This window comes from Pogonomyrmex barbatus, unplaced genomic scaffold (assembly GCF_055798465.1).
Source record: "Pogonomyrmex barbatus isolate J1 unplaced genomic scaffold, ASM5579846v1 scaffold11, whole genome shotgun sequence".
Lineage (NCBI taxonomy): Eukaryota > Metazoa > Arthropoda > Insecta > Hymenoptera > Formicidae > Pogonomyrmex > Pogonomyrmex barbatus.
Genome location: NW_028297107.1, coordinates 714,299 through 737,877, shown reverse-complemented (window position 1 = coordinate 737,877; position 23,579 = coordinate 714,299). Strand labels below are relative to the sequence as shown.

Below are 23,579 nucleotides of genomic sequence, written 5' to 3'. Positions count from 1 at the left end.
TTAATTAAATTTTGATAATTAAATTTTGCGTATTGAAAACATTGTTTTACAACATTGCGGATTTGTTTAAATATTTAAACCTGTGAGCGTGGAGATAAAAGGAGATGCACGGATAGGATAAGAGAAAAAAAAACAAGGAAGGAATCGCGGGGTGGAAAGAAAGGGGTGGGAGCGGGGTAGTTAGTGGGAGCGAGTGCCCGCTCCGTTCGTGTTCAGTTCGACGGTCCGCGTGTCACTGTTAACTCGGAGAACGGAGCCGTATATCGCGTTTATTAATTTGTCAGGCCGTGCCTCTGATATCGCAGTAAACGTCGCTGAAACGTCAATCCACGCGAAATCGCGTCGTCGAGTATTTTTGCACGACGCGTCGAGCACGTCATGTGCACGTCCCATTCTTGCGAATCCAAGCGCCCGATCGGAAGTGAAGTTCAAAGAAACGCGGCGAGTTTGTGCAAAGTTGTCAATTTCGATCGGCGCGTTCTGTCTATCCTGAAAATTCCTGTAAGTGACAGCTTACTCAATAAAATTCACTTGGCTGTGGAACACACATGTTGAATTTGATTGCAGTAGAAAAGATCTGAGTAAAGTAGAATAACAGTTACAAGACAGCTTTTGTCAATCAAGATCATCGCGCTCTTCTTTCGTCTGCAAAAAGATTGGTAATTGATTTTTTTTTTTTTTTTGAGAAATTTGAAATCAGAAATAAATTAAAATAAAATAAAATTTAATAAAAGATATTTTTCTCATGATTTAGCAAAAGTTTTCATCGCGTCGGATTTCTTTTTTAATTTAATTGAGAAATTATAGTCGATTGCATTTTTCGAATTTTTAATATTGCACGTTTATTTGTAACAAAAATTTAAATTAAATTCTTTCTTACACCTTCCTATAAAGCTTATTTGCTTTATAGCTTATCCGCTTTAGCTTTGTCTAAAGCCTATTATTTTCAATCGTTAATCGTTACGTGTGTATGTGTACACACACACACACACACACACACACACACATAAAATTACTTAATTAAAAACTATACATGCTTCGACACTTTTTTGTTGAGAAAATATTTATTCTCAATAAACTGAAAAAATTTCTTTGTGATAAAAAACGTCCAGCTATTTCCAGACATCTTGTATAAAAATATAAAATTCTATAAAAAATATAAAAACATATAAACAATTATTCTTTTCTTTTCTTATTCAAACAGCAATTTGAAAATAGAAAGACGTAACACTCTTTATGGAGACTTAATTCGTAGTCTTTGAAAGAGTGATTTCGAATCTGATCTCGCACTTCTCACGATTTCAGCTTCGAGGCGAGCTGCTCGAGGAGCTGGCGCTCACTCGGTGAGAGCTGGTGCCACACATTTTCATCGCTCTATCGACATCCCCGTGCCGGTGGCGATCGGTCTCGACGCGGGTTCGCGATTTAGGGACAGGACGTACGGCGGGACCCGGCAAATGTGGCTCTGTGCACGGTGAGCCAGGGTTACAGGGGCCGTGTGGCCCGCGGGGCCCGTGCTGGTGGTGGTGCTGGTGTTGGTGGTGGCGGTGGTGGTAGATTACGAGGAGACGCGGCCGCGCGGCTGCCCTTGAGCCCCCGCAATTTATGCGCCAGCGGGGGCGGCGCGCGCGGGGTGCACGGGGGCGCGACCGTGGCTGCCAGCGGCGTCGGTGGGGGCACGGAGGAGGGTGCCGGGTTACCGGACGAGCCGATGGTGCACGTGGAGCGGTCGGCGCGTCAGGGCACATGGATATGCTGCGTGCCCTGCTACTGGCTGCGAAGGAGCAAGGCCGTGCACAAGGCGCTCCTCACCTTCGCCATGATGCTGGTCACCAGCCTCCTGGTCACCAGCCCGGTGCTCTTCCTCATCACGACCTTGCCGGAGGGAGAGCAACCGCGCAAATGTGCGCCACTGGTAGGTGTGCCCTTCGCCTTTTTAACGATCGTTCCCATCACGGGTCCCGTATCCCGTCACGTGCGAAAGGGGTAGTTTTGGGGGTAGGTTTTCAAATCAAGATCGGTTTCCGACGCTGGCGGAATATGGAAAAGAACATTATCTGCGTGATTTATCGCATTTCCTATTCGCGAATAAATCCAGCGTCGTTATTGAATTCCCAAATCTGCAAATTCAGCGAAATTATTATAGCTGATTTCTATCTCTCCGACTTCTATCTCGTGCCTTTGAATAAAAATCTGCAATTTTTCTGAAATCGTGTATCCGTTAATCGAAACATCTATATTCCTCCCTTCGAAGGTCCGTCGGGAAGAAAGGAAAGCTCGTTTCTTCACACATGCATAATTTACACGGGAAACCACTTCGCGCCCGTAACTATCCGTCTTTCGCGCTGATTTTGCACACGTGTGACGTTATCATGCGGAGAAACAGAAAGCAAACGCGTATCAAACAAGCCTGTTAGGGAATTAGAGACATAAATCGCCGCGGAGATTATAAGGAGACGTGTTTCGCGAACATAACGCGTGGAACGGCTTGCAAATGTGCGAAACGTGTGACGTGACGGGAATAAGTAATCGTCTTACTTATGCAGCATGGGAGATTAGTAGTTGCCCGAAGTCACGAGTAATTTATATCGATCGTTAGCTTAGTTTCGAGGTGAGAAAGGCGAGGAAAAGTCGGCGTTTAACAATACCGCGCTAGATTCCCGTAATCGCTGGATTCGTCGCAAATCCGCCACGATTTCGCGATAACGATCTTGAGGGGGAGAAAATCGTCGGCTTGTCGGCATTCACGTTGCGAAATTCGTACGTTCCCCTTCGTTTCCTTCACGCGCGTGTTTCCTTAAGTCGCGAGGGGAAAAATTGAACGGAGAACCACTCTTACGATAACTCGCGACGATTACTCGCACGTTCGCCAGTACACGAAGCCGTACTAGTAAGTAAGGTTTCGAGGCGAACAGAAGGCTCATCCTCGACTGAGGTCAGGGCTTTACCCCTTATCCTGACCTTTATACTTTTAGATCATGTTTGAACGCAATTACGGATTTTACATACGGCAAATGAAGTAGATGAATGTTACAGAATAATAAATATTAAAGATATTAACTCTGCTTGTATATAATAAAACTCTAAAGCCATTCACGACAAGGTCATCTCGAAAAAGATCTTGAAAAAGATCACGATTTTTTTAAAGTCGAATTCACGTATTATTATTATTATTATTATCATTATTCGGTATATTGAATAATTAAAATTGACATTGTACATTCTGCCATAAAGAATTGAAGAAATTTGTTACTTAAGAAAATACAGATAGTAAACAAAATGAAGGAAGATGTCTTACTTTTTCTTGAAATGTAATAAATTAAAATTTAGGTTTTTCAGAACACAAAAATTGACATTTTACTTTATAGAAGAAAAATTGAAGGATAATAATCGCGTTTTTTTCAGGATGAAGCTTGCATCAGAGAGCGAGATGGGGCCGAGGGTGTTTGCGACACGGACGTTTGCGTGGAGGCCTCGAAGAGGATTCTGGCGTCCATGAAACGAGGCGTCGATCCTTGTAAGGATTTTTACAAGTTCGCCTGCGGTGGTTTCCGCGATCGGCAACCCTATCAACCGAGCGCGAGCTTCAATCTACTCCAAGCGCAAATCGACGAGCATATACACAGTGAGCATTTTGCAAAGTTTTCGACAATTTTCTTTTTTTTTGCAACTTTCCTTCTTTTCCTAACAATTTCAAAAATTTTCGTATTTATTCAGAAAATGTTAATCGCTTCATTGAAGCAGAAGTGAACGACGTGATAAAAGTGCCTTCCACTCATTTTGCCACATTATATTTCAATTTCTTCCAGCCCAGTAAATATGGTTTCATTAGAACGGAATGCCATTTGCCCACGATTATCCAATTTTCAAGTGAGTTCAATGCTAATAATAATGTCCTTTAATTAAATAAATAATGACAAAACCGACAGTTAAAAAGATTAACATATTAAACAAAATTTATTTTACGCGTTAGAAGAGCGTCTTTGCGTCAAGGAGAAAAATCGAATTTAAATTAATAACTTTATCGCTATTTTATGCGAATGAAATTAAAATAAATCTAACATCGCCGCCATTTTGTAGAAACTTTTCTACATTCGACTAAAAATTCTAAAGAGTATATTGAATATCGAAGCATTGTGTGACGATAACGACAGTGTCTTGGCAATCGATTTTCTTTGTCCTCTTTTCGCCGCGATTATTGCGATCCTCATGCCAACGGGGAGGAGAGGAAAAAAAAAAGAAAGAAAGGAACCGGATTTGCGGGTAAAAAATGGGCGTAATAGCGACGTATTAATCTCCGAGAAGGCGCGGAGATTCAAAGAGCACAGTAAGCTCGGACAGGGAAACACGACCTCAATTTGGTAAGAATCTATCTATGGTAGCGCGATAGTGGTGGTGGTGTCGCCGGCGCGACTGGCGCCGAGCGACTGGCACCAACTGTGCTCGCGTATAGATCGCCCCGGGACGGGATGGTATAACTCCCCAGTTTGGGGATCGAAACTTAAAGGGGAGCTGGATAAACATCGGACGTCGGAGTCCGGACGGTGGATCGAAAAGCTCTATCTCGTTAACGAGGCACGAGGCGCGTAAGCCGCGTGACGTCGTCAACGTTCGCCAACTTGGGTCAACCTCCCGCCCCTCTCCCCCCCCCCCCCCGATCTCTCCGACGTTCCCACGCGCTCGCCGTGCCCTGCGAGGGCGAAAGGGAGGCACGGCGTCACGGTACGTCACCCTTCCCTCCCCCGTGAAGAAAGGGACAGAGAAATTATCTGGACTCTGATGCGAGGCGAAATCGAAACGGCCGACTTGCCGTACTATAAATAATGCACCTTGATCGATATACGTACGTGTGTTACGCCGGTTGCTTATCCGCTCGGCGGAAAACCGCCTCTCTAAAACCCGTTACTTTTACGCAACCTTCGAAACGCTATTCGCGTGATTCAAGGTCGGCGAATTAGCTTACCCGCCGCTAATCAGATCATCTGAGAGATCTTTAGCCGCCGTGCCTTCCTCTCCCCCCACCCCCTCCCCCTCCCCTCCTTCTCCGCCTTCCCAGTTTAGCCTTCGTCATGAACAATAATGACTCCTCCTTCCAGGAAATCGTTCTAATCGAGAGTTATGTTATTGTTTTAGAAACGTTGGCGAACGAGACTGGACAAATGGTCGCCGCGTTCGAGAAGCTCGGACAGTTCTATGATGTTTGTCGGGGCTTTAAGGAGAGACCCGTGAATTTCACACCCGGTAACAATCACTCGTGCGATACTGAGTCTCGCAGATAATTAGCCCATATCGTGGTCCTTTTCTATATATATATATATGTATATATATATATATATATATATATATATATATATATCGGGATATTATCGTATTTATATTAAAATTCGCTGAGCGATCGATAAAAATTACGAATACTCGATGAGGACGGATTTAAAAAAAAATTTCCTCATAATTATCTCGTTAGTCTAATTATTTCGATAAATTGAATTTGAAAATTTTTATTCCAAGTGAAATCTCTCGTTAGCATTACTATGCAAAGTATGCGCTCCGCGTACGATATTAAAAGGGGAATCTTAACGAGCCTCTCTTTCGCAGTTTACGAGGTTTTAGACAAACTCGGTGGCTACCTGTCGCCGAAAAGCACAGCACCGACCGACATCACTCCTCTGATCTCCGCATTGTTGAAAGTAAACGGGGCGCCCCTCTTCGACTTATACGTCGACGTAGATCTTTACGATCGCACAAAGTCATCCGTATATCTTGATTTCCCTGCCAAGTACGAGAATTACGAGTTTCTCGCGAAAGACCAGGTAAGGATCGTTCAACATTTATGTCTTGACCCGAGTTTTACACGGGCGGGGGAGGGGGGGGGGTCTAAAAAAAGAAAGCCGATGGACTTATACACTCCCCCCTCCCCCCCCCTAAATCTTTCGGCGCTTTTTAGGCGACTCCTCCGTCGCCTGCCTCTCTCTCTTACTTTTCTAAAAATTTGCGTATATTTTATATAAATATGTTATGATGTATATTTCCAGAAAAACAGAGACGTACAAAGATCGCGTAGAATTCAAGAGATTGCCCGAGGGTTCTTGCCAAAGAATATGGATCCTGAGGAACAGTCGTCGGAGACGGATCTGCTCTTGCAGTTTTGCTTATCGCTCGAGAAGGTGAGGCATTATCGCTTTAAAGTAATGAAATAGCGAATAAACTGCGTTTGTTATCTCAGATTTATCCAAAGCACAAAGACTTGTACAATTGGGTGGACGTTGATCAGAGGGTATATGTCGCTTATAACGTTACTTATCTTCAAGAAAACTTTGGCTACGTAAGTACGCGGTATCCAACTCGATGCGCGGAAAACGGTTTTGCTGATGTATTTAAAAATTAATCAATTTAATTAAAAATAATTTTATTGTATCATTAAAATAATTATATTGGACGTTTAAGATGATGAGAATTATTTTTTACATTCTAGCAATCAATTTGAACTTTCTAATCTTATCTTATATTAATTATATTAATGATTCAACAAAATTATTACAGATTTGGCCTGGTCTTTTAATTATTAATTAATCGTTCCTTCCGTAATCGATCGAGCTTTTTTTTTTCCTCAAAATATGAGAACGAGAATTTTGATTCGATAATTCTGAAACAGATAAAATGGAAATCGTTATTGAACACAACGTTACTTTATCGTACGAACGGCGACGAATTTCATGATGACAATAACGACACGAATCTTGTACGACCACCATACATCGCATCCGAGGACCAGCAGATCTACGTTTACATCACAGCTCCACGTTACTTCCGCAGTCTTGGCAAGCTGTTAAGTCGCTCCTCCAGACGGTACAAATATTTATCGTTGTAATTTCGCATGCACTAATAATGTTCACATATTTCAAGACACATATTTCACAAGATTTAAAGCCAAATTTTTTGCGAATTTGAGCTTTTTCTCTACAAAGAGAAAAAGAGAAGAATTTTGAAAGAGATTTATGTATAATATACCGGTTAGAAGATTGAAGAAATTGATATAGTATAAAATATATGTATTTTATATTGTTTGTAATTTTATTTATATTTTTTAAAATATATATTAATGCATTATACATTAATTAATATTTAATATTAATTTATATATAAATATATATATATATATCCTGTCGTTCATAAAGTTCCCGGACACAAAATCAAAATGAAAGTAATGTAAGTTTTTCAATCTTTGATAGATATTTTTTAATTAAAAAAGGCTAAATTATTGTGGTTAAAATAAAAAAAAAAACATTATGCAAGCATATGTATTTTATTTTAAAAAAATATCCAAGATCTTATGTGAGCAATAGTGTATTTTATATATAAGTGTAAATAATTATATTCTGCTTCAAACGTATATCTTGTATTGATTATTTGATTAACTGTAATTACGAAGGATTATTCATAACGGGTTGCTGTTGCTCTACGCCACGAACACGTTGCACGACATTGCGAATGTTACCGCGATCAAGGACTGGGAAGCTTCCTGTTACAGACTGACCAGAAACATCTTCAGCGAGGCGATCAGTGCGCTCTACGTGCGACAGTACACTCCAAAGTACTTAGAAACTCTGGTTAACAGGGTAATATTATTAATCCGTCGATTTAACCCTTTAACTGCCGCGGCCAATTGATTTCAACAAATTACACGAATTTGAGAAGGAAATGAAACGTCCTCATTCATCGTTTAGACAGACACCTCGCATACATAATATATAAATTTGTTTAAATATTTATCAGTTAAAGGATTAATTATTATCTTCGCCTTAATTTATTAACAAAATAATTATTAGCGGTTATTCCGTAGGTGACCGCGCTATTCGAACGCGTGAAGGAAACAATAGCTGAACGTATATTGGTGAAATCGTGGCTGGATGACGAGACCAGGACACAGGCGTTGCAGAAATTGAATTCCTTGCTGGGTCAGTTTCACGTGTCGCCCGATTTTTACAACGACACCTTGCTGTCACGTGAAATGGCCGAGGTGAAGCTACCATTTTTTTACACGTATTTAAATATTGAAACGCCAAGACAAACTAAAACAAAACGGTTAAAACAAAATAAAAGTATATATTTTTTTCCTAACTGAAGAATAAGAACGGATAATAATCGTCTACGATAAAATAATATAAACTTTAAAATTGTCCCTATTGTCTTTTTTATCAGTATTCCTGAACAGCCTTGTTTCGTAGGTCGTAATCGATTCGGATGACTTTTTCGCCACCGTCCTCAAAAGATTCCATCAGATGCGAAAACCACAGGAGCGAAGTCCGTTACGAAGAAACGCCATAGTAAGGTGAAGGAAACTTTCGTCTAACTTTTTTAATTAGAAGTCCACGAATATTGTAAGATAAAAAATTTAATTGTTCTCAAATAATTGTTTTGTCGCTTTTTTTGTATCGTATTTCTGTAAGTTTTATATTCTATTTCCTAAATTTGTAAGTACATTTGAATAATTATTATTATTATTATTTTATTGTATACAAGTTCAATTAATAAAGATCCTTAAATTGTAATTAATTATAAAAAACATTAGTACATACTGCAGCTACTCATCAGTCTTGTCTCCTTCGCTTTCTCTGTCCATTTCCAATGTAGATAATTAATCTTGGCTTAACTTATTCTTTATTTTTTTCAAGTTTAAGTTTTAAAATTAGAAAAGAACAAATGCAAAATAAGTTAAGCCGAGTCATTCGAGTCAATCCGCGGTTAATGGAACTGGTGATAAATCGTAGATTTGTGTATTTTCAGACGTCACTATCCTTACTCCGTGCACGCTTATTACGAATCCTCCACAAACACTATCGGTAAGTCACAGTCCAAATTGCAACGCGACGCAACGAAGATCGGCCTCGACGAGTAACGTTTAGTAAAGCTGTTCTTGTTAAAAAAAAAAAACGGAAGGGATTCCCCTGGCGATGATAACGTCCTGGGCATGGTCGTGGGACGGCGGGCCGGCTTTCGCGGTACACGCCACCCTGGGATCGGTGATCGCCCACGAGATTCTCCACGCGTTTGATTTTCACCGTCGTAAACTACCAGCGGAACCGGAACGGGACGTCGACGAGTGGCTTCGCGTCACACCGGACTCGTGGAAACGACTGGAGACCAGGATAGAATGCGTCGCGAGACTTTACGCCAGGAGCTTCTGGCGGAAGGTCCAGTCCTACGGGAACGACGTTGCTGTACAAGTAGATTGTCTTCAGGACAAAAACTAGGGATGTGTCGGATATGTCCGGCAAAATATCCGGTATCCGGCAATTTTACTATCCGGCACATCGCTAGGCAAAACAAGACTCCTCTTATGAGAGACAAATTGAAACAATTTCTTTTCTCAATTCTGTGTTACACAGTTCGATTGGAACGTGACGAAGAACGAGAACGTAGCTGATATCGGTGCGCTGCAGATTTCTCACAAGACCTGGCACACTTTGACGAACGGGAAGGATCGTAGCCTCCCTGGATTAGAGGGACTCCGTCCAAGTCAGCTTTTCTTCATAAGTGCCGCTCAGGTAACCTGTCCTTGGATGGATTTCTTTTAATTTTCTCCCTCTATTCGTATTGCAAAAAGAAAAAAAAAGAAAGATAACGTTAGCGTCAACGACATTTGTTCTCAGATATACTGCGTTAACACGACTGTCGAGGCTTACGTCTTCTCCGTTGAGTTCGACTACCATGCTCCTCATCCAGAGAGGTACTTTGAATTTTTCTTATCTTCTCTTTCGAAATCTTTTCATAGGACGAGAGTAAGACGCAATGATTGATTGCATTTTCAGAGTCAATAGTGTCATGATGAATTCTCAGGCATTCGTAGAAGCTTTCCGCTGTCCACTCGGAGCAAAAATGAATCCCCCGAATAAATGCACGGTTTGGTGATCCATACATTCGTTGATTTATGAATTATGTATATCGATCGTTTAACAAGTCTCCTATACTCCGCTTTTTACTTTCGCAATTACGACAATTGCATAGTTCACAACAAGAATTAATCCTACAGGAATTGATATTTGCCTCTCTTATACAGAAATTAATAACGCTAAGAAACCATCCATTATAATTAAAGAAATTTAAATAATTTTTTTTTGTAATAGATAATTCTTATTCATCTTTTGCTGGAAAAATTACATCTCGAAATTTCTCGAAATTTTGCCTTAAAATCTAAATTAAAAGTGAAAGGAAATAAAGAATAGTATTTATTTTTTAAATCCTTATTGAATATAAAAATATGAATACACAGAAAGATTTTAATAAATATTAAAAATATCGTTACTAATTTCATCTACAACGAGAGATATTAATAAAAATTATTTTTGAAGAGATAAAAAATGAAACTAATTAATTATAAAAAATTTATATCGTCCAATAAACTTAAAAATAAAGTGTGAACTGTTAATTGTTAATGAGCTAATTTTCGAAAGTTAAAGAATTTTATAGAATAAGGCTGTTCGAAAATTACCGCTTTTTTAAGAATCATATATAGAATAAAAAGAAACGTATGCTTATCTCTCTTTATTTCTATCTAGTTCGTCTAAAATTCAAAGAAAATTATTAGATTTAGATTCATTATCCGCCCGTAATGCTGTGAAAGAAATTATTGATAAGAATAAATTATTGTAATCAATTGTATCGAACTAAACTGACTAGCAACGGCTTGCAAGTATTCAATTATAACGAATTACAAAGATCTATACCAATTTATATTTGTAATGACTTCTAACAAATTGTAATAATAAGTAAGTTCAAAGAATGCATAGAAAAAAAAATAGATCGGTGGTTTCCGATAATGACGTTAGCAACAAAATTTGGGTTTACGTATGATAAGCGATTAATGATAACGCAATAATTATTAACGAGGATACGTACTTATGCTGCTGATAAAATATTAATAAAAAATATTATATACATTGTTGTTATAGTGCTGAAAAATATAACGTAGAAGTAATGTGTATAATAGGAATAAAATCTGTGATATGTAAATCTGAAATATTTCCCTGAATTTTTGGCAAATCCATTTTTTGTTGATAATGCCAGACAATACCATCGATATAACAAAGATAAGTTTCGGTATCAAGAATATCTTTGAACATTGCTTTAGTTAAATGAAATTACAGAGAAGAGATGTTACATGTTCGCTCTTGAATTATTTGAGAATTTGTCATAAACAGTAAAGAAACGTTTGAATTAGATGTATTAAATAAAACGTATCTGAACTATGAGTTCTTTGTTCAAATTTATGCAACTTTTCTTCATCGAAAATTGTACGCTATTCTTATGGCAATCTTTTAATTTGTTTATATTAAATATGTAAATTAAAGCTCTTAAGAAAATAAAATTTACGAAAACGATGAATAAAACAAACGGATCTATCGGTTTAATTAAATGCAGTTCTTATATGTATCTATTATTTATTAATTTTAATAACTCAACTGTTTAAAATTTCGAAATAGTAGCGTAACATAGAAATAAAATATGCAAACAAAAAATGTTATTGCTTCAATAAAGCGTTATGAAAATAAGACATTTGTATAATAAAGCTTGTATTTTATTATTAATTAAAAACATAAGGGATTAATGCATTATAAATAATGCGTTATGTTGATTTGCAATTTATATTAACAGCAACAATTATAATATATTCAATTAGTGCCTTATTAAAATGCACATTAATTAACTTAATATTATGCAGAATATTACACTTAATTACACTTAATCTCAGAGTGCTTAATAATGTCAAAGTACAGGCCACTTATTAGATAAACCTATTTAAGTAATCACAAGTATAATTAAATAAAAAGTTTAAACATTGCAAACATACAATTACATGGCACAGTGTATAACATATACTAAAATAAAAAAAAAACTCTATATATATAAAATCAAATTTAACACATAAAAATATTTAACGCACATAAAACATATAACATACATAAAAATTTCAGAGAAATTAACACAGAGAATTAATAGAAACAACATAGAAAAATTAATATATATAAGATCAAACACGTTATCGATGTTAATAATATCATGATATCATCGTGTTAATATGTTAATTTACGTCAAGCAATTTCGTGTTATTTATTTTTGCAGCAGCTTTTATATTATACCATGCAAACACATTTAAAGATTGTCATAATCAACATTTCCCGTTCTTACAGCTTCTATAAACTTCGCGAATTTATCATATGGGCATCTGTGTTTTACGATGAACGGCTGGTCTTTCATTCCATCTACCCATTCCATCTGAAATACAGGGAACAGTGATCAATAAATAATTATTCTCTTGAGTAATTATATCAATGCAATTTTGCATTATGCAACTAGTCACTGTAATTAAAAGAGATTTGATTAGACAAATGAGATTTCATTAACAAATTCATTAGCAGATAATTACAATCAACAATTTACAACTTTTTATTATAGCTTATGGAAATCAATTAATAATGCATACACAAATTCACAATTTAATTTTATATAAATGAAAGCATTATATTCAATATTTTATTATAAAAATATATATAATTAAATAAATTTTGAGAAAATCCTATGCACTCGAACGTCTTTAAAAATTCCAAAATTATAAAATTTTAATTTAATTTTTATTGTTGATAAATAATGTTATTGGATACAATGTATGCTTACAATACGAGGAAACCTTTCCTTGTCGAGACTTGCACGTTGTTTATAAAGTAGAGTTAGAGCCTTTGCACGTTCAAACCAAGGCCATATTAGAATGTCTAGCATACCTGGATTACTCCCTAAAACAAAAATTTTATAAAATGTAAATCCAACTGCAAATCTTTAATGATATATAATTATCATTCAGTTAAGAGCAATCGAGAAAACATGGCTCATTAAAAATATTAAAAGATTATAGGAGAAAGAAAAAAGTAGGAACATAGATCTATACAAACCTCCGAAAAAGGTTGTGTTGCGTGCATTAAGTTCATCTTCAAATTCTTGCAAGTCGTCCGTTACCTCAGCAAGAATTTTTTCAAACTGTCTCTTATCCTTGTTGAATATGCAATTTGCGAAAGTATCCATAATCTGTGAGGAATATGATACAATTATTAAAAGATTACATCCAGATGAAAAATTAGACAACGATGATGTCACAAGCACCTTAGAGAAATGATCTAACAGTTCTAAGTCACGATCCTTTGTCTCATCATTGTACAGAGATGGTTCGGGATATTTTTCATCCAAATAGTTCGCCACTGCGACAGAGTCTGTCACTAGAGTACCATCTAAATCTATGAAAGCTGGTACCTTACCATCTGGATGAATCTAAAAAAGTATTCAATACATACAGATAGAAAGATTCAGCATTTAATAATTAAAAATACTTTCAATTTAGATAATTAATGTCTATTTCTACCAATCTAGATTGACTTTAATCTTAATATATCTAACTTACTCTTTTTATACTTCTTTCAATTCTAAGAAATTAGAAAAAGATAAAGAATAAATTAAACCGAAATTTATGAATTTTGGTAGAATATATTTGGTAGAAATTTAGTACAAATTCTTCCGATTCAATGCATACTTCAAGGAACCAGTCTGGCTTGCTTTGCAGGTTGATATTGACGATGTCATGGGGAATATTCTTTAGGCTAAGTACGAGACGTATTCTGTGAGCAAAGGGACAATATTCCATGCTGTACAGACGCGCCTGACCCTCCACTTCTGCTGGCTTTTCGGAACCTAAAAAACGAAAGTCAGTTTTTCTTCTGAAAAGATTCTTGACGTTGGTTTTGCTCGATGACATACAATCCTTGCTCAAACAACACCGGCTAAAGCGTTAATGCGCTCTTCGTAAAACGATATCTTTTTGATTAACGCGTTACTTACCATTTGCCAGATGTAAGGAACTCATCTCGACGACCCTTCCACCGACAAATGTGATCCTGTAGGTTGTACGTACAGCGGATCGTTAAGGTGCGGCGCAAATACTAACTTCCAATGACAGGCAATGACAGGCAATGACAGGTGTTGACAGATATCGTTGGATAATAGCGCCATCTCGCACACGCACACAGGCACATGGGAAAACGTCGACACGTGCACGCACTCATCGACAAAAGAAAGCCGGCGCGGATTGTCAAATATTAAAACTTTATTTACATCCGGATACGCATCGCGTATCAAAATATAAGAGATATAATTTTTTACAGAGTAAAAAATCGTGTAAATATACTTCTTACTTATTAAAATTTGTTTATTTAAATTAATTCTTATATCTCTAAAACGATTGACATCCATTCATTCTGAGAAAATTAATTATAGATTTTAGTCCTTACGATGGTAATCTTTTTTTTTAAGACGTATGGATTTCTTCAATGTTTATGTGAGCGATGAAACGCAGCCTCATTTGCAACGCGGGTCTCAGCCTTCGTATGATGCATTCTACCTCATTTTTCATCATGTCGCCGACGAACATGTATTTGATGTGATATCTGTCGTGTAATGATTAAGAAAAATACAAAAGCATACAAAACTATGTTAGAATTAATCATAAAAATTTTTCAATAATCATATCAGAAAACGAATCTGATCTCTCAAATCGGTTTTTTTACATATTTTTTTATAAATGTTTCCGTGATATATCAAATTCGTATGGTTTGATATTATAAATAAAGGATACAATAAATCGCAAATTGGATCCATATAATTCAAAGTTGTTTGAGCGTGATCAACTCGTTCCAGCATCTCATACAGACAGACTGCAAGTTCAACTACGCAATGCGGCCGCTCTGCATTAAATCTCGCCAATGTGGGACCGATCAAATGGCAAGCATATATTAGTTGTTCTTCGCTGGTTATCACCGGCTGAAGTTTTTCTTTGATAAATCTAAAGAACAATTTATTATTAATTTATAACCAAATATAACAACTCTATATAAATCTTTATACTAGTTGCAAAAATCTGCGTTCTGTTTAAATTTTCTTTTATATGTTTTTTTAGTTTAATATCATATTTACGATCGTCACTTACTGAGGCATTGTTGTAATCTGCCCTACACCCGCATGGTGCCACACTGAATGTGCCAATGCAAGCATGTAACTATATTTATTTTCTAACAGGCTATTATGTGTAATATTAAAATTAAACATTTGGAATGGTGTCAGGTTATTATATTGCCAATTGATTAGGCCAGAGCTGCTGATAGTTTCCAGTAAACGTTTATGCAACGCTGACCAATAACATTCTGGTAATGCTGCCAGTAGTAAACCAACGCAATTTATCCACAAATGTATCTCATCTGATGGCACAACAGTGTACCTAAATAGACAAATAATAAAAAAAGATTACATAGAAATTTAATATATCATATTGTTCAAGAAATAGTGAAATCATTATAAACTGAATTACGCAAATTTAATAGAAAAAAAAAAAAAAAAAAAACAATACCCTTTAGCGACAACGTCCAATAAAAAATTAGCTACTACATCTGGAGCGACTGGAAGAGCCATAAGCTCAACGCAGGTCACATATAATGCGTGCGCCGCTGGATTTGGGAATTCGTTGAATCTCCAATCGGTAGCAGGAAAGTGAGCCGTACCAGACATTGCTTTAACAAATATATCCCTCGATTATTATAATGATAAATAAGTTATTCTTTTTTTTACAGCTTTAATTGCCTTACTTTCTACAATTCTTTGCACAAGGCGTATATAATACTCCAATTCCGGTACCCACGAAATTGCATCGTCATTGAAACGTGTCATATATATTTGATAAGCCTCGGAAAGTGCCCATCCTGGCGCTCTGATTTCTCGTAATGATCCCAAGACGGCGGATACCAATCGACGTTTCAACAACGGCCGATCTCGCAATTTCTTTTCATAGTAATGTAGAGTATTGTAAAGATACGTGACGGGTCGATCTGAAAATTGAAAAATTGTAATTAAATCAAATGAGATTTAATCATTTTCGAAAGAAATTTATTCCCTCTAGTTATTTTTATAAAATAAATAAAAGATGTGTTTCAACATACCACAGCAAATTCAAATAATTTAAATATCTTTAAATTTCGTGCATAATAAAAAAAGATCTTTCTTTTTGTTGGAATTGATGAAATTTTTGTTAAATGCATACCATGAAATTTGTACAAACAACCCAAATGTTCTAATAGTATTTCTAAACTCTTGATAACAGGCGGTATCTCCAGATAGCGGTGCACTACGATGTCGAAGACCGGTAAGAAGCGAAGGCACACGTTCCCGAAATACACGGGCAAGCTTTGATACTGACTGGGCCCGCCGCTAGTCTGCTCCATGATACCCTCCGGTGCAAACTTCTCCGGGAACTTCCTGTGGAACGCAAGATGTTTCTCGTGCCAGTTTGATTGCTTCCAATGTTCCGGCGAGTTCTCTTTGACAAATTCTTGTACACGATTTCTGAATTCTGCTGCTTTAAGTAGCAACAACTGTATGATGAAAAAGCATACTTGAGCCTCGTTGCCTTCTTGGGTCCTCAATGCCAGACAAAGCACCAATCTGTCGATAGTCACTATATTATACTTCCAGATCATATCATTAATGGTGTCCACGCATTTATTAACGTGCTGACCGCCAACGCTATTGGCGAATTCAAATACTAGATAATCGCAAAATTTCCTAAGATGTGCCGACAGCGCTCGGGCACCGATTCTTTCGAGAATTTTGTACGCGATAGGGCTGATGCGATCGGTCTCCAGTATCATCTTCCATAGAAGGCACAGGAACAACGGCGGCGTGCCAGGTACGGAGAAATGCGCGATGATGTCATTCTCGTTATTCATAGATGCCCAATTCCTGTATTCTTCCTCAACCGCTTTCTTGATCTGCTGCTTGTTTTCCTTCGCCACGCTGTTTTGCTGGAAGAACTCGCTCAACACCGGCGGGAAGCACTGGAGAGTGTGATTGGCCCAGGAATGCGGTGTGTTTTGCATGATGGTGTTCAATAATTCCTTGCACCACGTGCCGCTGAGACTTTCGGCACCGGTGCCGGTTACATGCATGGACCTCGCCAACGTTAGCACTAACGCTCTGTTAAGTTCCTCCGATTCCGCAGACACGAGAGTTTTCGGTTCCGACAGAAATCTAGATAATTGCGGCTGTACCTCTGCCGAGCCCAGTCCAGTGATAAGTCGCAGGGCAGTGCTCTCGACGCATAAATGAAGCTGGGTTTGATTGGTTTGCGGCACCGCCGCGAGACTGTGCAGATGCGACAGTAGCTGCACTCTGTAATGCGGTTGGATATGATGCATTCTGTAGCTGAACATCTCCAGCAATGTGTAAAGCGTTCCCCAGGCATGTGACTTAAATACCGTCGGCAACAATTGACTAATAAATCCTTTGATACCGAGACTCTCAATCTCCGTGTATACAAGTAATCTGCTATAAGTTTCAACTAGTGCTGGTGCCAATGCCATGTTGCTCTTGGACTGCGCCAATTTGATTACGTGCGTGACAATGCTGTGAATAAGACTCATCTTAGAGTGTACGGTTAAAGAATCTAGAATGGACATTGAAAGCGGCGTTGTTGGGCCGTTAGCTAGCGCCGCATTGTTCTGCAGAGTCTGCAGAGGCTGCTGTTGCTGATTCTTTTGCGTACCTAGGATGGTATCCACCAGCGCTGCCATCGGTCTGCTGAAATACTCCTGGTTCGTCGAGTACGCATTGCATAAGAGCGCAATGCGATAATCCGAACCCATACATAAAGAAGCATTCGGCATGACTAGATGTTGTAAAAACTCGTGATGCACTTTTAGCGTATGCGGTATCGGTCGGTGAATGTTAGTGCCGGGCTCGTTCTGAGCTTTCTTAAGTAGATGTATCCATATGCAGGTTATCGCCATCTGATGTGTGCATAGTGCTTGAGTATAATCCGGAACAGGCAGAGGTTCTTTCTCTGGATAGAGGAGATCATACAATTTCAATACGGGTAAGAAATTCGACAGCGGATTCCGCTGAATGCTGCCAGAGATAAATTGTAAAAGAACCCACATCAGATGATCTCTACCCTTCCTCAATTCTCTGCCGGCTAATTTATCATGTATCGCCATAACGATACTCGGGAAACAGGCGAATTGAAAGAGAATAAAATAAATAAGTTGCGAAGACAGATGCAACCACACCCAATGATTGGCCACTGTTCCATCCATGCCTTCCGCTGGCAAAGATTCATTCTCAGATCGCTCCATCGCGAGAATAACCAATTCCACTAACTGTTCTTCCAAGACAATGCATCGTTGTTTGTGCTGTTACATAAAGACAAATATATTTACAAATATATATCTAATTTTTTTTTCTAACATATAACTTAAAAAAATACAAAAGAAAGAGAAGAGTTCATAAATATTTATTTTATTTCTAAATTATAAAACTTTACTTTTATTTCTTTCAATAATTTTTATATTTTATCAATCTTCATATTTAATATATATATTTTCATATTAATGTTTTAATTTCGTTTTACCTGTTTCTGCAAGCCAAGCATTGAACAGACCATGTCTCTGCTATATGGCTGCTCCAGTACATATCTGAGCAATTCTGTCTGAGGCTTAAGTAAATCCGGATCATAGGGTAGATTTCCTTTTAATGAAAATTTCAATGTATTAGGATCCAGTAACCAAGGATTAATCAAATGATCTGCATATCCTGTATGTTCAACTACTGGTAGCATCTTTGAATGTCCTACTATAGATACCATTTGCGCGGTATTTCGAAAACTTTCAACAAAATTTGAAAGCAGCTTTGCCAATTTCTAAAAGTATTTCGAAAGACAAAATTAAATGACAAAGGAAAGATGTCTTCCTTGCAAAACCATAAAATGCAATAATTCTTTGCACCATTTTTTTATATTTCTCACATTACTTACCCAATGAGGCCAATTCTTGCTGTCGGGATAAGTCTTTTGTATTTGGTTGACAATGAAATAACCTGGCAATAAGCATGCATTTCTATCGAAAATATATTCGATAACATTTTCCAAAGCTTTTAGTTGTGGTTGTACTGATGCATCTAATCGAGCTGGTATGGTTTGAGCCTTTTCTTTGCATCCCTAATAAAATAGAAAACATAGCAAAATAAATATCTCTTTAAATTTTTATCTTATGGGCTGTAGTTTCTATTAAATGTATAAGTGTATTGGTAAAATAGGCATGCATCTCGATATAGATTAATTTTAATCTTAATTTTATTAAAAAATATAAAATAAATAATTACAAGTATTTATGAAAACTTACTTTCATAATATCCCTAACTCCTTTATAGTCAACTCCACCAATGATATGTCGAATGAGAACAAAGCACTCGATCCAAAAATCTTCCAACTGATACTGCAATTTGTCGCAGCTCAGAATACATTCGCATACTAATCTATAAAAAAAAAATTTGTAGAAAATAATACTATAAAAAAAGTTGACAGCAACTTAAACAAGGATAAACATTTATTTATCTGAAAGTTTACCTAGCAGGTAAATAATTTGAATGAACCAATTTCTCCAGTAATGACAGCAGCAATTGTAACCGTCTGTGATTTGTCATAGCTGCTGCCATCGATAGAAATTGTCGAACTGCAGCTTCTTGTTGCTCTTTCGTCAATCCAGTCACAGCTGTTCTTAGCTCGTGATACCATGCCGTTACTTTTTCACTTTCTTTTTTAGGATTATGAACAAGAACACAACTGAAGGCTTCCTCTATCGCTTCTACTTTCTGAAATATACAAATGTAAGTATAAAAAGTGGATATTTCTCCTGCATCTCGAAATTAAAATTCGTGAAAAATTGTGAATATAGAAAAAAATATGCGAGTCACGTTTAATAACTTAAAATCTTTTGATATTTACCAGAATGTCATTTACGATACTCGTAATCTGACTTTCACCGCTCATCTTTCTAGCTACATAATATTCTTAACATTCAAGAAAATTTCTAATTAATATATGTTATATCATCTCTGGAAGAATCGATTATAAAATAATTTTCTGTTTTCCTACATACTTTTCTCAGAACAACTGACAGACACTGATAAATTGTTCTATTTATCAGCACATAACCTATAATTCTAATGCCGCCAGCGTCTCAATCATTTCAATATGATTTGGAACTACGTAGCCACTGTCGGCAAAATAATTATTTGATATACTATTAAAAATCGTCAATAACTGCGTTCAACAGAGAAAGCAGCTTTGCAAGTATGTAAGATTCTTCAATTTGATTGGTTTATACATTTAGAGGAACTAAGAGCAAAAACCAATCATATTAAAGATTTTTACAATAGTTTAAAGCTGCTTTCTCTGCTAAAAGCAGCCAATGTGAATTGATTTTAATCTGAATTTAATATGATCTACTGGATTTTTGTGATAAATCCATGCTATTCTTCTTGAGTGGTCTTGTGTTAGTTTACTTTGAAAACCAATCAAGACGCAGCTTTAGATCAAATATTCTCTTCGAATATCAGATATTCTATAATTCCCCTTTGCTACAATTTGTCAAAGTGAAAATAAATGCCTTATTTCGCCTGTTATAAGGTTCATTTACGTATTTTTTTAAAGTCTGTAGGATCATGTTGGACCGAGAAACAGAAATTGTTTAAGTCCCGATCTACAATAGCTGATTTAAGCCTTAAGCCATAAGAAATGGACGAATCATAGTCAAAAAATAGAAGAATACTCGACTATGATTGGTCAATTTTTCTTATAACTTAAAACTTAAATGACCTATTGTAGACCGGAACTAATACCGTCCAATGTCCGAAATAATGAAAATTAAACAAGTTTGATCAGTTATTTCTCAAAAATTGTTAATTTAGAAGATTGCGCTCATTGATATTTTTAATCAGAACATCAGGTACTACAATTTCTCAAAAAAAAAGAGAAGATTTGATCGAGAAGCAAAAATTCATAAGAAATGTGCAAAGTCCTTTTTCACTCTTTGGGAGAAAAATTTCATGATCGCTATCCCAGAATTCACGTTTGCGACGAGTGTCTGTATTGCATGTTATTCGTGCAAGATGGCGACGTTGTGGCCGCCGTTTTGAGGAGAAGAAGCGGGACTGAGCAGGATTTTGCATTGAGTTTACACTTGAGGGATCATCCGCGTCGTAATCAATTACACGGACGTACGGATCGAATCTTATCACCGATCACGCAATCGCCCGATAATTTCTAGTGAACGCGATTAATCTTATAGAGCCACGGCACTATGTCGGACGAGAATAAGGTAACGCTTCGCGACCTAACCTGACGCGCGTCAGGGATTATTTACTTACCGTGTCGCGGCGTCCTCCCGCGCGACTCAATTATTCTTTGTTCGTGCAGGAAACGAAAACAGAATCGGAGCACATAAATCTGAAGGTGTTGGGCCAGGACAACGCGGTAGTTCAGTTTAAAATTAAAAAGCACACACCCCTTCGCAAATTGATGAATGCATACTGCGATCGTGTGGTGAGTGTCTACCTGATATCACCATAAAATCATGATTATATCAATAATTTTGTTTATTGAGGATTTCCATTATATTACATAGCACTTTTTTTACAATATGCTGTTTCAAATTGTATAATTGTGAAATTTTTTTTATTTATCTTTTCAATATTACATGGATACAGATTTAACATTTGTTGAAACTTAACGGTTTACTATGTGAAAGGAATCAACAACCTGTAGATTATTGTTAACTGATATCATTATGATTAATATTGCTTTATAGGGTTTGGCGATAGCAGCAGTAAGATTTAGGTTTGATGGACAACCCATAAATGAATTAGACACACCTACTACATTGGAAATGGAAGAAGGAGATACAATAGAGGTGTACCAACAGCAGACAGGTGGTTTTTCGTGTTGAGATTGATTGTATTTACAAGTGGACTAAATGAAAATTACCGTTCCAGCAGTGTTTATTATTAACAGAAAGCATCATTTATTTTTTCTTTTTTTTTTTTAAATCTATTCTGCTCTTCATGATCGAGGATTTCAATCTATTACATAATGCCCAAGATTCATTTATATGTACAGACTTAATTTACATTTAATTTAAGAGAGATAATTTAATTTTGTTGATTTTATTTGTTTGTTTTCTGTCTGTCGACAGTATAACTACTATTTTAAATTATATATATATTTATTCTTTGATATTAAAGTACACATGCATTATGCCATTGCTTGAAATCCTCGTTTGTCGTAATGGTCGTTTATTATAAGTTTTAAGACATTCGAATACAATCGTACATGGTTGGCGTGAAAATGTTTCGTTATTGTCAAAGGATAGATGAACAAAACGAGAGAAAGAGAGAAAGAAAGAAGTGAAACACAAGTTATGTAAAGGAACACCCGTTGCATCCCCTCGTCGTCAAGATCCTCTAAAAATCTCGAGATTCCCCTTGTACATGAATTTTCACACAAATTTAACATTGTAACAATTCAACTTGATATATTCTCATGATATCTTCTTTCTATATTTGTAAAAGATGTATAGGAAAACGGTGTGTACATTTTTATTACTACGTGAGTAGCAAATGACTCCATCTTCGAGATTCTGACTTCACAAACTCGAATTTTGTACCCGTGCTATCAGTAACTATAATTTCCACGTTACTTTGTACATGAGCGAGAATAAATTGTGTTATCTTTTTTAAAAGAAACTTTCCATCTTCTGATAAGCTACTTTGTTTCTAATAGAAACACGCCGCACCGCATGTTTTACTGATAAAAGAATCAATATGAAATATTTTTCTTTAAGTAACATAAAATATGTAATACATATTTTTGCCAAGATCTAAATATCATTAATGTAAAATATAATAATCTATTAATTATATTCGCTAAATATAAGCTTTACATGAATGTAAAATATATGTATTTAAAATATTTGCAAAAATACAATTTAATTAAGCGTCATATTCTGGATATGAAAGTAGTAAATTTCGATGCAATTTAAAATATGTCTCTTGATATAAAATATTAACTTCTCAAAAAATATTTAATTTACGAACTTTGTGATATACAAGAAATACATAAAAAGATACATACATGCATACACACACACACACACACACGTATGTACGAATCTGTTACATAGAATTTTCGCGGAATTTACTTGTTATTTTAATATCCTCTAAAGCATCTACGATTGATGTATTCCAAAAGCACAATCGCTCAAGCACTTAGTGAACTCTTGTATCTGATTGGTGTATTCTTTCAAATCTAACAAAATGAACCAATCAGATGCAAAAGCTCATTAAGTAAGTGTGTTTCTGATAATTGAATAGCGTAGACATTGGCTGTATTCAGTGGAACGAAGCAATTTGTGAACAATGATTATTGGTCTTTATTGTCAGATCCTTAAATTTAGGCTAATTACGTTGACGAATTACTCAACTATTGTATGAACAACCATTGTGTTCGCTGAATACAGTCATTATAACATCGATCATTTTGACTGTTTTGAAGATAAATAATGATAAAACATTTTATTTAATTACTTATTTTATCATCAGAAATGTACAAATCTTATATAATTCCAACACAGAGTCACAGAGGAATTTCCATACATTCTGAT

General features: G+C 36.4%; 4 protein-coding genes across 6 annotated transcripts; 2 read left to right on the top strand and 2 right to left on the bottom strand.

Moving 5' to 3' along the window:
* The first annotated feature begins 144 nt into the window (after positions 1-144).
* LOC105426717 (neprilysin-1) lies at positions 145-11,249 on the top strand. Of its 2 annotated transcripts, none has more exons than XM_089071227.1 (16): positions 145-501; positions 1,306-1,915; positions 3,406-3,625; positions 5,134-5,241; positions 5,596-5,810; positions 6,033-6,164; positions 6,224-6,322; positions 6,653-6,846; positions 7,529-7,616; positions 7,841-8,017; positions 8,226-8,329; positions 8,785-8,840; positions 8,938-9,224; positions 9,387-9,545; positions 9,651-9,727; positions 9,810-11,249. In XM_089071227.1, exons 2-16 carry the CDS (start codon positions 1,712-1,714, stop codon positions 9,907-9,909), a joined length of 2,220 nt encoding a protein of 739 aa, XP_088927353.1. In that variant the 5' UTR covers positions 145-501; positions 1,306-1,711; the 3' UTR covers positions 9,910-11,249. The 2 variants fall into 2 exon arrangements, with proteins under 2 accessions (XP_088927353.1, XP_088927352.1); XM_089071226.1 differs by having other exon boundaries at positions 149-501; positions 7,430-7,616.
* Positions 11,250-11,553: 304 nt separating this feature from the next.
* Positions 11,554-14,039, bottom strand: LOC105426724 (glutathione S-transferase omega-1). The gene is made up of 6 exons (XM_011638098.3): positions 13,882-14,039; positions 13,577-13,734; positions 13,153-13,317; positions 12,945-13,077; positions 12,673-12,788; positions 11,554-12,273 (listed from the first exon to the last, which is right to left on the bottom strand). The coding sequence occupies exons 1-6, from the start codon at positions 13,904-13,906 to the stop codon at positions 12,151-12,153; spliced, it is 720 nt and encodes a 239-aa protein (XP_011636400.1). The 5' UTR covers positions 13,907-14,039; the 3' UTR covers positions 11,554-12,150.
* Positions 14,040-14,126: 87 nt separating this feature from the next.
* Positions 14,127-20,173, bottom strand: MED23 (mediator complex subunit 23). Of its 2 annotated transcripts, none has more exons than XM_011638111.3 (12): positions 20,019-20,173; positions 19,865-19,929; positions 19,487-19,731; positions 19,263-19,395; positions 18,896-19,078; positions 18,494-18,781; positions 16,130-18,275; positions 15,678-15,917; positions 15,443-15,602; positions 15,026-15,313; positions 14,675-14,881; positions 14,127-14,486 (listed from the first exon to the last, which is right to left on the bottom strand). In XM_011638111.3, the coding sequence occupies exons 2-12, from the start codon at positions 19,907-19,909 to the stop codon at positions 14,348-14,350; spliced, it is 4,074 nt and encodes a 1,357-aa protein (XP_011636413.2). In that variant the 5' UTR covers positions 19,910-19,929; positions 20,019-20,173; the 3' UTR covers positions 14,127-14,347. The 2 variants fall into 2 exon arrangements, with proteins under 2 accessions (XP_011636413.2, XP_088927351.1); XM_089071225.1 differs by having other exon boundaries at positions 19,865-19,949; positions 20,019-20,141.
* An 837-nt stretch (positions 20,174-21,010) lies between these two features.
* On the top strand, positions 21,011-22,918 carry Sumo (Small ubiquitin like modifier). Its single transcript, XM_011638131.3, has 3 exons — positions 21,011-21,239; positions 21,338-21,463; positions 21,729-22,918. The coding sequence occupies exons 1-3, from the start codon at positions 21,222-21,224 to the stop codon at positions 21,864-21,866; spliced, it is 282 nt and encodes a 93-aa protein (XP_011636433.1). The 5' UTR covers positions 21,011-21,221; the 3' UTR covers positions 21,867-22,918.
* Positions 22,919-23,579: the final 661 nt, after the last annotated feature.

Excerpts from the sequence above, each read along its gene's own strand:
- LOC105426717 (XM_089071226.1), top strand. The coding sequence starts at position 1,712 with ATGGTGCACGTGGAGCGGTCGGCGCGTCAGGGCACATGGATATGCTGC. Across the intron at positions 6,165-6,223 it reads TTTGCTTATCGCTCGAGAAG|ATTTATCCAAAGCACAAAGA; the intron begins GTGAGGCATTAT and ends TTGTTATCTCAG. Across the intron at positions 8,841-8,937 it reads ATCCTCCACAAACACTATCG|GGATTCCCCTGGCGATGATA; the intron begins GTAAGTCACAGT and ends AAAAAACGGAAG.
- LOC105426724 (XM_011638098.3), bottom strand. The coding sequence starts at position 13,906 with ATGAGTTCCTTACATCTGGCAAATG. Across the intron at positions 13,318-13,576 it reads AGCCAGACTGGTTCCTTGAA|ATTCATCCAGATGGTAAGGT; the intron begins GTATGCATTGAA and ends ATACTTTTTTAG. Across the intron at positions 13,078-13,152 it reads TGTTAGATCATTTCTCTAAG|ATTATGGATACTTTCGCAAA; the intron begins GTGCTTGTGACA and ends TATTCCTCACAG.
- MED23 (XM_011638111.3), bottom strand. The coding sequence starts at position 19,909 with ATGAGCGGTGAAAGTCAGATTACGAGTATCGTAAATGACATTCTG. Across the intron at positions 19,732-19,864 it reads GTATCGTAAATGACATTCTG|AAAGTAGAAGCGATAGAGGA; the intron begins GTAAATATCAAA and ends TGTATATTTCAG. Across the intron at positions 18,276-18,493 it reads TGCTTGGCTTGCAGAAACAG|CACAAACAACGATGCATTGT; the intron begins GTAAAACGAAAT and ends TTTATGTAACAG.
- Sumo (XM_011638131.3), top strand. Across the intron at positions 21,464-21,728 it reads ATGCATACTGCGATCGTGTG|GGTTTGGCGATAGCAGCAGT; the intron begins GTGAGTGTCTAC and ends ATTGCTTTATAG.